The following is a 14,839-nucleotide window of genomic DNA, read 5'->3' on the forward strand; positions in this document are numbered from 1 at the left end:
TCTAGTAGTTTTGTTGTGGATTTTTCCGGGTTTTCGACGTATAGTATCATATCGTCTGCAAACAGTGATAGTTTTATTTCTTCCTTTCCAATTTTGATGCCTTGTATTTCTTTTTCTTGTCTAAATTGCTCTGGCTAGAACCTCCAACACAATGTTGAATAATAGTGGTGATAGTGGACATCCTTGTCTTGTTCCTGATCTTAGGGGGAAAGTTTTTAATTTTTCCCCATTGAGGATGATATTAGCTGTGGGTTTTTCATATATTCCCTCTATCATTTTAAGGAAGTTCCCTTGTATTCCTATCCTTTGAAGTGTTTTCAACAGGAAAGGATGTTAAATCTTGTCAAATGCCTTCTCTGCATCAACTGAGATGATCATGTGATTTTTCTGCTTTGATTTGTTGATATGGTGTATTACATTAATTGATTTTCTTATGTTGAACCATCCTTGCATACCTGGGATGAATCCTACTTGGTCATGATGTATAATTCTTTTAATGTGTTGTTGGATACGATTTGCTAGAATTTTATTGAGGATTTTTGCATCTGTATTCATTAGAGAGATTGGTCTGTAGTTTTCTTTTTTTGTAATATCTTTGCCTGGTTTTGGTATGAGGGTGATGTTGGCTTCATAGAATGAATTAGGTAGTTTTCCCTCCACTTCGATTTTTTTGAAGAGTTTGAGGAGAGTTGGTACTAATTCTTTCTGGAATGTTTGATAGAATTCAGATGTGAAGCCATCTGGTCCTGGACTTTTCTTTTTAGGAAGCTTTTGAATGACTGATTCAATTTCTTTACTTGTGATTGGTTTGTTGAGGTCATCTATGTCTTCTTGAGTCAAAGTTGGTTGTTCATGTCTTTCCAGGAACCCGTCCATTTCATCTAAATTGTTGTATTTATTAGCGTAAAGTTGTTCATAGTATCCTGTTATTACCTCCTTTATTTCTGTGAGGTCAGTAGTTATGTCTCCTCTTCCATTTCTGATCTTATTTATTTGCATCCTCTCTCTTCTTCTTTTTGTCAATCTTGCTAAGGGCCCATCAATCTTATTGATTTTCTCATAGAACCAACTTCTGGCCTTATTGATTTTCTCTATTGTTTTCATGTTTTCAATTTCATTTATTTCTGCTCTAATCTTTGTTATTTCTTTCCTTTTGCTTGCTTTGGGATTAGTTTGCTGTTCTTTCTCCAGTTCTTCCAAATGGATAGTTAATTCCTGAATTTTTGCCTTTTCTTCTTTTCTGATATAGGGATTTAGAGCAATAAATTTCCCTCTTAGCACTGCCTTTGCTGCGTCCCATAAGTTTTGATATGTTGTGTTTTCATTTTCATTCGCCTTGAGGTATTTGCTAATTTCTCTAGCAATTTCTTCTTTGACCCACTCGTTGTTTAGGAGTGTGTTGTTGAGCCTCCATGTATTTGTGAATTTTCTGGCACTCCGCCTATTATTGATTTCCAACTTCATTCCTTTATGATCCGAGAAAGTGTTGTGTATGATTTCAATCTTTTTAAATTTGTTAAGACTTGCTTTGTGACCCAGCATATGGTCTATCTTTGAGAATGATCCATGAGCACTTGAGAAAAAGGTGTATCCTGCTATTGTGGGATGTAATGTCCTATAAATGTCTGTTAAGTCTAGCTCATTTATAGTAATATTCAGATTCTCTATTTCTTTATTGATCCTCTGTCTAGATGTTCTGTCCATTGCTGAGAGTGGTGAATTGAAGTCTACAACTATTATGCTATATGAGTCTATTTCCCTTTTCAGTGTTTGCAGTGTATTCCTCACGTATTTTGGGGCATTCTGGTTCGGTGCGTAAATATTTATGATTGTTATGTCTTCTTGCTTAATTGTTCCTTTTATTAGTATATAGTGTCCTTCTTTGTCTCTTTTAACTGTTTTACATTTGAAGTCTAATTTGTTGAATATTAGTATAGCCACTCCTGCTCTTTTCTGGTTGTTATTTGCATGAAATATCTTTTCCCAACCTTTCACTTTCAACCTATGTTTATCTTTGGGTCTAAGATGTGTTTCCTGTAGACAGCATATAGAAGGATCCTGTTTTTTAATCCATTCTGCCAATCTATGTCTTTTGATTGGGGAATTCAGTCCATTGACATTTAGTGTTATTACTGTTTGGATGATATTTTCCTCTAACATTTTGCCTTTTGTATTATATATATCATATCTGATTTTCCTTCTTTCTACACTCTTCTCCATACCTCTCTCTTCTGTCTTTTTGTATCTGACTCTAGTGCTCCCTTTAGTATTTCTTGCAGAGCTGGTCTCTTGGTCACAAATTCTCTCAGTGACTTTTTGTCTGAGAATGTTTTAATTTCTCCCTCATTTTTGAAGGATAATTTTGCTGGATATAGGAGTCTTGGTTGACAGTTTTTCTCTTTTAGTAATTTAAATATATCATCCCACTGTCTTCTAGCTTCCATGGTTTCTGCTGAGAAATCTACACAGTCTTATTGGGTTTCCCTTGTATGTGATGGATTGTTTTTCTCTTACTGCTTTCAAGATCCTCTCTTTCTCTTTGACCTCTGACATTCTAAGTAGTAAGTGTCTTGGAGAATGCCTATTTGGGTGTAATCTCTTTGGGGTGCGCTGCTCTTCTTGGATCTGTACTTTTAGGTCTTTCATAAGAGTTGGGAAATTTTCAGTGATAATTTCTTCCATTAGTTTTTCTCCTCCTTTTCCCTTCTCTTCTCCTTCTGGGACACCCATAACATGTATATTTGTGCGGTTCATATTGTCCTTGAGTTCCCTGATACCCCGCTCAAATTTTTCCATTCTTTTCCCAATAGTTTCTGTTTCTTTTTAGAATTCAGATGTTCCATCCTCCAATTCACTAATTCTATCTTCTGTCTCTTTAAATCTATCATTGTAGGTATCCATTGTTTTTTCCATCTTTTCTACTTTATCCTTCACTTCCATAAGTTCTGTGATTTGTGTTTTCAGTTTTTCTATTTCTTCTTTATGTTCAGCCCATGTCCTCTTCATGTCCTCCCTGAATTTATTGATTTCATTTTTGAAGAGGTTTTCCATTTCTGTTCGTATATTCAGCATTAGTTGTCTCAGCTCTTGTATCTCATTTAAACTATTGGTTTGTTCCTTTGACTGGGCCATATTCTCAATCTTCTGAGCATGGACAGTTATCTTCTGCTGCTGGCATCTGGGCATTTAGTCAGATTTCCCTGGGTGTCGGACCCAACAAGGTTGCAAGATTTTTCTGTGAAATCTCCGGGTTCTGTTTTTCTTATCCTGCCCAGTAGGTGGCGCTCGTGGCACACGTTTATCTCAAGTGTTTGGAATGGATCCCCCCGGTCACCGATCTCCGCGACCTGGGGATTTCCGATCCAATTCTCTCCGTTGGTTCAGGGGCCGCGCGTGGTGGGGGCGTCAGCTGCCGCGGCTTGAGGGGACCCTGTGGCTGGTCGCCGGCCGCAGCGGACCCGGGGAATTCGCCACCGGACCAGGAAGTTGCCCGCGGGGGGGGGGCGTCGGTCACCGGCCGCCGCGGCCTGGGGCATTCCCCACCGGACCAGGAAGCCGCCCGCGGCGGGGGGGGGGCACCACGGCTTGGATAGCCCTCTGATCCGAGACTCGTAGCCGAGACTCGAAGCCGCCCGCAAAAGAGGGGCGCCGGCCGCCTCGGCTTGGGAAACTTGCCTCTCCGAGACTCTCAGCCGGCCCGGGAAGGAGGGAGGGAGTAGCTCCGACCGCCGCAGCTGCCGCTGCTCAGGAAATCGCGTGCCGCTCGGAGATCTCACCGCAGCCGAGTCTCGCAGTCAGACTAGCCAGTCCAGACTGGGGTACGCTGTGTGTCCATTCCCTGCCGTAGCCCCAGGAGCTGTTCTGCACTGTTTCAGTTCACCTAGTAGTTGCTTTGGAGGAGGAGGAACTAAGACGCACGTACCTTACTAAGCCGCCATCTTGGAACCTCCCTATGTGACTCTTAAATCCACTCCTGTATTTCTCCTTAAGTGGAGCATCTGTCTCTTCGTTTTCCCTGTGATTCCTATCACAGTGCCAGTTAAAAAGGTGTTTGTGTACCTGGCTGCTGTGGCTGATGCAAGGCAACACAAAATGCCCATTGGATATTTTAAGGCTAAGTATAGGGCTCCTATTTGGAATGATGGAAATGTGTTGGTAATGGATGGTGTTGATGGTAGCATAACATTATGAATGTAATTAACAGCACTGAAATGTGATTAAAAGATGAAATACTACATTGTATAAATGGTAATAGAATAAAGCTTAAAAAAAAGAAAATCCATGAATTACACTACAATTCATACTGTCGGCGGCAAAGTGATCTCTAGTTAAACCATGTAGTATAATTAACAGTACAATTATAAAAAACATGCTATCATCAATTGAAGCAAAAGTTCCATACCAATGCAAGGTGTGAATAATAGGGTGGTAAATGGAAATCCTGTATTTTATGCATGATTGTTCTGTAAACCCACAACTTTTCTAATAAAGGGAAAAAAAAGCCTTTGGACAGAGGATTGTTGGAAGATGGTGGAGTCGAAAGCTCTAGGAATCAGTCCCTTTACCAGAATGACTATTAAACAGGCAGGAACTGTCTCAATCAACTATTTAAAAACTCTAAAGACAAGCAGAACACTATAACAGATACAGGTAACAGCAGGAGGAAGAGGCTGGCAAATTATGACAAATACCAATAAATTGCTCTCTTAGCACAGGAGATACCATTGCCCAGCCTCGACTCTCACAGTGGGCATCTAGATGAGATGGTTTTTTGAGACGGTTTTCATTTTACTTTGCCCAGATCCATCAGAGGAATCACTATCTATGGCACCTACAGCTTTATAAAATGTATTTCCTAAGTAATAAGTCTTGAAAGAAGGAATGACTCCTTGATTCATGAGCTGCAGAATTGATGTTGTATTACCAGGACTGGAAACAACATTCATCGCGTACATCTTCATCAGAGCTCTTGAGTAACCAGGAACATTGTCAGTGAGCAATAATATTTTGAAAGGAATCTTTTTCTAAGCAGTAATTCTCAACAGTGGGATTAAAATACTTAGTAAACTATGTTGAAAACAGATGTGCTGTCATCCAGGCTTTCTTGTTCCATTTATAGGCAGAATAGATTTACCATAATTCTTCAGAGCCACAGGATTGTTTTTTTTTTTTTTGGAAAAAACGTTTTTTTATTTGTACATTTAATCACCATCATTGTCCACTCTAGGCATTCCTAAATTATACTGTCTCAGTCTTTAAGCTCTATCTTTCCTTCTGGTCTCATATGTTTCCCCAGGCCTTCTCTCTATGCTCATTCAGTATACTTATATTACTGTGCTACAATCAGGTAGTATTGTGCTATCCATTTCTAAACTTTAACAATCAATCCTGTTGCACATCTGCATTCCTTCAGCACTAATAGCCCAATCTCTACCCTGTTTGTATCTCCTGATAACCTATGTTCTTAACTTCAATTCTCAAAGTTCGCTCATTAATGTTAGTTCATATTAGTGAGACCATATAGTATGTGTCATTTAGTTGCTGGCTAATTTCACTCAGCATAATGTCCTCAAATTTTATGTATGTTGTTATGTCCTTCATGACTTAATTCTGTCTTACAGCAGTGTAATATTCCATAGTCTGTATATTCTACAGCTTGTTTAGCAAGTTATCTGTTGATGGACATTTGGGCTGTTTCCATCTCTTGGCAATTGTGGATAACGTTGCTATAACCATTGGCGTGTGAATGTCTGTTTCTGTCCTTGTCCTCAGGTCCTCTGAATATATACCTAGTAATCTGATTGCTGAATCATATGGCAATTCTATACTTAGCTTCTTGGGGAATCACCAAATTGCTTCCAGAGCAGTTGTACCATTTTACATTCACACCAACAGTGGTGACGTGCGCCTCTTTCTCTAAATCCTCTCCAGCACTTGCCATTTTCTATTTTTTTGATAATGGCCATTCTAGTGGGTGTCAGATGAGCCACAGGATTTTTTGAATGGTAAACAAGCTTTGCCTTCAACTTAAACGCAACAGTTGCATTAGTTCCTATAAGGAAGTTAGCCTGTCTCCTGGAGCTGGGATGTCAGGAACTGAGTTTTCCTCTCCAGCTATGAAAGCTGTAGGTGGCATCTTCTTCCAATAGAAGGTTGTTCAACATTGAATATCTATTATTTAACGTAATCACCTTTATCAGTTTTCTTGGTTTCATCTTCTGGATAACTTGTAGCAGTTTTTAAATCAGCATTTGCTGCCTCACCCTGTACTTTTATGTTACAGAGATAGCTTCTTTCCTTAAACCTCTTGAACCAACCTCTGGTAGCTTCAAACTTTTCTTCAGCGGCATCCTTACCCCTCTTAGCCTTCAAAGAATTGAAGAGAGTTAGGTCATTCTCTAGATTAGGCTTTGGTTTAAGGGAAGCTGGTTTAATGGTCTACCCAGACCACAAAACTTCTTCCTATTAGTGATACCATTCATGTGTTCACTGAAGTAACAATTTTAATTTCCATCAAGAATTTTTCCTTTGCATTCACAACTAGGACTTGAACAGATATTTGAACACTGACGTTCATAGTGACATTATTCACAACTGCCAAAAGATGGAAGCAACCCAAGGGTCCATCAACTAACGAATAAATAAAAAAATGTGGTATATACTCATAATGGAATATTATTCAGCAGTAAAAAGGAATGAAATTCTGATACAGGTGACAACATGTATGAACCTTTAAGATATGTTGAGTTAAATTAGCCAAAGCAAAATGACAAATATAGTGTGAGCTCAATGATATGAAATAGTAGGTATAAGAGAACCTTATAGAGTCAAATTCTACAATACAGGCTAATGGGATAGATTAGGGCTGGGGAATAGGGAGTTAAGGTTTAAAACAAATAGAATTTCTATTTGGGATGATGGAAAAGTTTTGGTAATGGATGGAGGTGATGCTAGCAAAACACTGTGAATGTAATTAACATCACTGAATTATATATTTGAATGTTGTAAAAGGGGAAAATTTAGGTTGTATATACAATACTAGAGAAATTTAAAAAAATTCTTTGGAATTGTACAACTCAGTGTTAAAGTATGAAGTATAGTTAATAGTATAATTTTTAAAATGTGTTTTCATCAATCATAACAAATTTAGACACAAATGCAAGGTAATTTTAATAGGTTGGTATATAGTAATCCTGTATGTCATGCATGATTGTAGTTCTCCAGTTAGGAAAAAAAAAAAGCCTTTAGATATATTTTGTACATAAGCTAAGTATTTTCTTTTAATTTAAATTATAGTAACTAAAACAATTTTTAAATGGAAAGGGAAATAGTCAACAATATACCCAAATTCTCAGGAATTCAAAATAAATGGCAAATTCCAATTTTGAGGTGGTTAAGAACAATAACAGACTTATTTATTACACACAATATTTTTCCATGTTTCCAATATCACTGACTTTTTAATACCTGATTATCATTATGTTTTTAACTTTCAGTTCATCAGCAAATGAATACTAATTAGAGTTGGGAAATAAAATCATAAAATTCTTTGAGAATTTTAAAGAAATATTTCACATTTATATGCAACTCACCTGCTGTAAAATCTTCAGTCAGATCAATAAATGCATGAGAATGTGGAATTTGCATTTTACTTTCAGTAGTCAATGCAGGATGCCATGATAAATTCCTTCAAAAAATAAAAAAAATAATTTTATTATTATATACTTTGAATGAGTATAGCTTTAAGCGTAGAATTTCTGAATGGAAAACTCTAAAAAATATATTTAATTATTTTTACTGAAACATAGTTCATAAACCATTTTTAAGAATTTGCAGTTCAGTGCTTTTTATATTCACTAAGTGTGCAACCATCACCACTATTTAATTCCAGGACTTTTCATCACTTAAAAAGAAATCCCAAACCCATCAGCAGAGACTCCCCAATCTCCCCTCCCCCCACCCAGCCTCTGCCAGCCATTAATCTACTTTCCTAAGGATTTGTCTGTTCTGGACATTTCATGTAAATGCAGTCATACAATATATGGCTTTTTGTGTCTAGTTCTTTTTTTTTTTAGGTGCATGGTCCAGGAATTGAACCGAGTCTCCCACATGGAAGGCAAACATTCCATCACTCAACCACCTGTGCACCCTGTGTCTAGTTTTTTTAACTTAGTGCAATGTTTTCAGGGTTCATCTATGTGATAACATGTATCAATAGTTCATTCCATTTTATGACCAAATAATGTTCTATCATATGGACATTTATTTTGTGTACTCATGGGTAAAAGGACATCTGGGTGATTTTTCACACTGAATTTTATGAAAAATGCTGTTTTGAACATTTCTGTATAAGATTTTGTGTTCACTTAATGTTCAGTTCTCTTGGGTATAGACTGTGGAGTGGAAATGATGGGCCATATGATAACTCTATATTTAACATTATTTAGAAATTACCAAATTCTTTCACATTTTACATTCACACCAGCAATGTTACAATTTTTCTACATCCTTGCCAATACTTGCTATTTTCTGCTTTTTAATTACTACCTACCTAGGTATGAAATGGTACCTCACTGTGATTTTGCTTTATATTTCCCTAATAATTAATGAAGTTGAGCATCTTTCCATGTGCTTGCTGGCCAGCTGTATACCTTTTTTGGATAAATGTCTACTATACTCATTTACCCATTTAAAAAATTTGTATTATGGTAACATACATGTAACTTGAAATAGTAAAATAACCATTTTTGAGTGTACAATTTAGCAAAATTGCACTTACAATGTTGTGTTATCATCATCACCATCCATTACAAAAGTCGTTCCCACCTCCAAATAGAAACTCTGTACCCATTAAGCAGTAACTTCCCATTGCTTCCTTTATCTGGCATGTGATAATTTACTTTTTGTTGCCATGAATTTGCTTATTCTAGATTATTTCATATTTTAAGCATCCTCATGCAATAATTCTCCTTTATTGCCTGGCTTATTTCACTCACATAATGTTTTTTAGGATTACCCATCCCATAGCATGGATCAGAACTTCATTCTCTTTTATGGCTGAATAATACTGTGTATATATTCCACATTTTGTTTTTCCATTCTTTTGTTAATGAACATTTGAGGGGTGTATTTATTTTAGCACACCTGAACCTCATTTTTAATCTAAACAAGACAGTAAAAACAAAAATAAGCAAAATTCATAAAATCTAATTTTATTATTTCAACTAAATCCCCATAGTAGAAGGCTATGGTAATTGGAAAATATTATAATCTATTGGGAAGTATATTCAACATTTATTGTAAGGTAATTCATGCCAAGCAACTAATTGTTTATTCTTCTTTCAAACTGCATATGGTTAAAAATCTTGAAAATAATTTCAATTAAGTCCAGTTTAATAATGGTCGATTCTTTTTAAGATAGGCCATTTACTCAACATTTCCGTAAATTATAAGCATTAAAGTATTTTTAATTATTAGGAAAATAATCAGACTCAATCAGGACATTCTATGACAAGTTTAACACAGAGTTATTTCAGAAGATTTTCCTGAAATGCTCCTAACAAATCTGTAATTATAGGCCAAAATGAATTAAATAACACAGGGTTTTACAGAGTTGAGCTTGATGAGGTTGTTCATGTGGCTGTGTCTTTAATTACCACCTGAGCAGTTATTGATCTCATTACCTGCAGAATTTTTAAGAGGTTGACTTTGAAGTAATTCACAGCTAGACTTCTGGAAAACCTCAACTAACTCGTGACATTTCGTTCAAGGAACTATAAGCAAATGAATATGAATATGTACATGTATGTATATGTGAAATGAGGGATCTACAACAGTGATAAAATGAAGTTCATAACATGGCCTATTATGGGACAAAGTCAATAAAAACATGAGTTCTATCCGACCCATACCTTGTTTTAAAAGTCCTGAATTCAATGCCAACACATAAAAGAATAAAATCAGATTTCATATAAATTCATATTTCCAGATTCTTGTAAAATATCAAAAGTTTGGCACTTAACTATTCCATTCCAGGCAGAGTGAAAGCCTAAAGACAGCTAAAGTCACAACCTTCCCAAAATTACCTCACTCATTATGCTATCTATTCTTCTTGTCCACGTTAGACATTTGAGTTTTTAACCTCTAACAAAGCATGAACTGTAATCTTGTTGAAAATTTCAAATCAATATTCAAGTATTTCACAGCATTTCAGATTTTATACTTTGTCAGCTATGCTTTTCTATTTCACATTAACTTCTTAATAAAAGCAGAAGATGACTCTTATATTTTGTTTTCTACAAAGTGTCTATTTAACATTCTGATGTTTTACCAAGGTGGGAGTTTGGGGGAGAGGAAGAGCTGCTATTTCTTTTTGCAGCACATTTTAAGATGGTTGAAAACTGAATATGAATATATACATGTTAAAATAAAAACTTGAGCAAAATTTATTAGGTATCAGTTTTATTTAATCAAATTATAATTTGGGGAGATCCCAACACCACAAAGTAGAGAGGAATTCTGTTGAACAAAAATAGCAACAGGCTTTTATAAACAAAACATAGGAGTACACTGGGAGGAAAATTTCATTGGTTAATGCAGACTACAACTTCTAATATGGTTAGTGCAGGCCGTTGCTTAGCAATGAGGAAAACACTGTAAGAATAAGGTGTTGGCAAAAGCTGACTGGCTGATTTAAATTCTGTTTTCTGGGCTAACTAGGCATTTATAAGAAAGAAATACTTAGATCTTCGTTTTGCTGACATGGGACTTAGCACAGGCACCTCTGGGTGGGTCCTACTAGATTTTATATATCAATTTCTTTCTTTTGGTCTGGCTCTCAGTTAGGCTGAGGGCTGAGACAAAAATTTAAGGCATTAGTGCCACTCTCAGTTACTATCTGCTGGCTCTGAATAGTTTTCGTAGTTGATTAATTCTAGGTTACAGATGTTTAGGGATTGGTTGTTTTCTTTTTCTTTGTGCTTCTGTCTTTCTAGGTGGATGGACACCATCTGGTGCTAGGCTAGGTACAACCATTTAACATTTTTGACAAGATACAGTATACCAGGAAGACTATTATGATTATTATGAGTAATAAAATACCCAATATTTACAGTATGCTTTTGAGCCAAGAATCCCAGAACCCAAACTAATTGAAATCAAAGGGATCAAAAAACAATCCCAAGAAATGACTTACCTGTTTGACCATGTGGCTTATTTGACTATATCATATAGCTGCATTTCAGCTGCCCCTTGTACTTTATCAAAGCACAGCAAATAGTACTGATGACAACACAAACTCCTTGCTCATCCAGCAAGTAAAGTAAAAGAATCTAAAGATTTTTGCTGCAGAACAATAGCCTTTACCGTGAATTGGCAATTTTCACTACAGTTTTAGATACATTTCTCATCATAGTTTCATTGGTGTCAATTCCTAAGCAAGGCAACAAGAGTTTAATGAAAGAGGTTCAAGTGGTATCAGTGACATTCCCAAGGAATTTGCATTTAGCTTGGGAATGTAAATAAAGTAGCACAGTCCAATGTGAAACAGGATTTGCTATGAATTTTGAAAGGAATAAGGAGGCACACAAGGGCGCATTGTCCTGTCACTGTCCAACAACCTCTACTGGGAGTGACCTAACTGGAAAAGGTTTAATTTCTTCCAAAAATTAAAATAAACACTGTAAGGGTGCAGCCCACTTGTAGAGATGTTGTGGCCATCTTGGGAATGCTTCTGGATTTATGAGTAAGCAATCTGCCATTTTAATTATATTGGGAGCTGTTACACCTTCCCAGATCGCCCAGAGGTGTGGGGAGGAAGGGTGCACAGCTAATGGCTGCACTGTTATCTTTGTCACAGGGAATAAATGAAGGCTTTCCTGATGTTTGCATAAATGTCAGGCAGGTGAAATCAGCTCTGTGGTAGCAGTCCTGACTTGATAGAGAGATGAGAAATTGAGGACGAGTGTCTTAAAAAGACACTTGTTGGGACCTGAGAGTGATCAGTCATGGGTAAAACAACTGGGTCTCTGGCACCATGCACAGATTATAATTTGGGAAGACAGATCCAATAATCAGGTAGGTTCCCTCTTTTTGCAAAGGAATGGGGAAACTGAATGATAGCATTTTCTTTCCAGGTCATGGCAAGAAGGAAGAAAGAGATAAGTAAGAAGAATTTAAATATTTTTGGTGGTAGAAACTCATGAAGCCATCTACTTGTTCTAGTGAATTTAAGTTGCAGGTCTTTCATTTGGTCACAGGTTCAACTGTTGGAAGGTGAAGCCCTTTTATGTTGTGAGATGTGAACCCAAGGTTCAATCCCTTTTAGTCTGACTGTTGTCAGAAGTTAAGAGTATCTGGTAAAGCCCCTTCCAGTGTGGTTCAAGACCCGTTTTGCACTAATGTGACTTCCAGTTTACCTCACTGCTGGAAGTTAGGGTGTGAGGTGTTTGAGGGAGATTCGGATCCGGAAATGTCTCTCTCATCTGTTGGAGTTAACCTTTCACTTATGTCACAAGATTTATAATAATGAGTTTTATTTTGCTAGGGAAGCAGGGGATCAAAGTTAAGATTGAGAACAACTGACACTGACCCTCCAGTGATAATTTCATAGGGAGAAAATTTATGTTTCCCAAAAAGTGTGCTTTGAATGTCCTTAAGGGCCACTAGAAGAACTTTAGGCCGAGGTAAGCAGTTTCCTAGGTTAATTTACACAACCTTAAGTTTTAATATCCATTTGTTCTCTTCACCTTTCCAGAGAATTGAGGGTGGTGGTGACAATGATAATGCCAACTTGTTTGTAGAATGTTAGCTAGAGCTTTAATGACCTGTCCAGTAAAATGAGTCCATTAATCATTAAAAATAATTGAACGCATTCCCCAGGTGGGGAATACATTTTATAAAAGTTTTTTTTTTTAGCAATTATTATAGCATCTGCCTCATGACAAGGAAAAGCCTGTCTCTGTTCTGAGAATAAACTGACAATGGCTAGGAAATAAAGTTCATGCTGGGTGGTAGCCGAATGAAGTGCAGTTGTAAACTGCATTTCAAAGGGGCCAGAGGGTGGCTGTGTATAACCTGCAGGAACTAGAATTGTTTCTTCCAGGTTGTGCTGTTGACAAATTATGTACTTATTGTAAATGCAGGTAGTACTTAGGAAAATTTACCCCCCAATATTTATTTAGTATCTGAGCCATTTTGTTGGCACTATGGTGAGACAAAGAGTGAAACTTAAGGATTGGCTCCTTTAAAGATTCAGGAAGCACCAAGCAACCATATTTGTTCTCATAAAATAAGTCTGCTGGAATTAAAAATGTATCCTTTAGCCAAGATGGATTTTCAGCCAAAGGGTCTTTTCTTGATTTACCCTTACATGCTTTGAGCATATTTCATTAAAATTAGTGATTAATATGTCTACAAGAGAAAATTGAGTATACATTTAAAAGGCGGTTCAAATGCAGCTGTCTTTGCACAGAAATCTGCTAGAGTATTTCCTTGTTACTCTGTGTTTTGGGTATGAACTCCAATTTTTTTTTTTTTTAATTTTTTATTAATAAAAAAAAATTACAAGAAACACAAACATTCCCAACACATACACTCAGCAATTCACAATATCATCACATAGTTGCATATTCATCATTATGATCATTTCCCAGAACATTAGCATCAATTCAGAAAAAGAAATAAAAAGACAACAGAAAAATATAACAAACAAAGAAAAAAAATTTTACATGCCATACCCCTTACTGATCCCTTTCATTGATCACTAGCATTTCAAACTAAATCTATTTTAACATTTGTTCCCCCTATTATTTATTTTTATTCCATATGTTCCCCTCATCTGTTGACAAGGTAGATAAAAGGAGCATCAGACACAAGGTTTTCACAATCACACAGTCACACTGTGAAAGCTATATACAATCATCATCAAGAAACAAGGCTACTGGAACACAGCTCTACATTTTCAGGCAGTTCCCTCCAGCCTCTCCATTACATCTTGGATAATAAGGTGATATCTACTTAATGCATAAGAATAACCTCCAGGATAACCTCTCCACTCTGTTTGGAATCTCTCAGCCATCGACACTTTGTCTCATTTCACTCTTCCCCTATGAACTCCAACTTTTAATAATGATGACAGATTGAGGAAGTGAGATGGCACTTAGTGAGTCACTGACTAGTTGTTCATTCTTTGTAGGGCATTTACTGAGGTAAGGAAACCCGTTTCATAGCATTCCAAAATCATGACCAACTTTGTGTATTAGTTCTCAGTATAAATGTTAACTGTTTTTTCATATGACAGCATACAATCAATAGTAAGAGTACATAGTTAGTTTTATTGGGCAGAAGTAAACTGAGGTAAGTTACCTAGTTCAGTTAGTCAAATCTGGGTTGGGACAGCATATCCAGACTGAAATTTTCCATTAATTCCTTGGATACAGGATACAACAACAAAGAGAACAAAGTTAGGGTTATGAAATGGTATTTCTTATAAGTCAGGATGGGGAGTCATTAACTAAGGGATAATCAGCTCACAGCAATGAGGATTTTCTTCCTTTGGTGAAGGCAATTGAGGGGCAGGGTAAAGATTAATGCATCATTTTGGAATTGCATTAGAAGGTGAGAGTAAAAAAAGGACTTTTTAGGAAGTCAATTGACTGGAAGATAGATGCTGAGTAAATTCAGAGTTTTAAGAGAGATGAGGGATTAAGAGAATATAAAGGGTTTGTAAATATACATCATTTCCCAGTGTTATTTCTGCAGTTGCAAGTACTATTTTTGCAGCTGTAACTACTGATTTTAAACAAGCAGGGTATGCTTGAGCCACAGCATCTAATTGCAA

General features: G+C 36.6%; 1 protein-coding gene across 2 annotated transcripts in view; it reads right to left on the reverse strand.

Annotated features, from left to right (window-relative positions):
• Positions 1–14,839, reverse strand: part of ITFG1 (integrin alpha FG-GAP repeat containing 1) — a 343,198-nt gene that overhangs the window by 291,535 nt on the left and 36,824 nt on the right. For both annotated transcript variants that reach the window (XM_077132340.1, XM_077132339.1), the window contains one exon: positions 7,593–7,687. In XM_077132340.1, the coding sequence (XP_076988455.1) occupies positions 7,593–7,687 (95 nt within the window). The remainder of the gene's footprint in view (positions 1–7,592; positions 7,688–14,839) is intronic.

The sequence above is a fragment of the Tamandua tetradactyla genome, chromosome 16 (assembly GCF_023851605.1).
Source record: "Tamandua tetradactyla isolate mTamTet1 chromosome 16, mTamTet1.pri, whole genome shotgun sequence".
Lineage (NCBI taxonomy): Eukaryota > Metazoa > Chordata > Mammalia > Pilosa > Myrmecophagidae > Tamandua > Tamandua tetradactyla.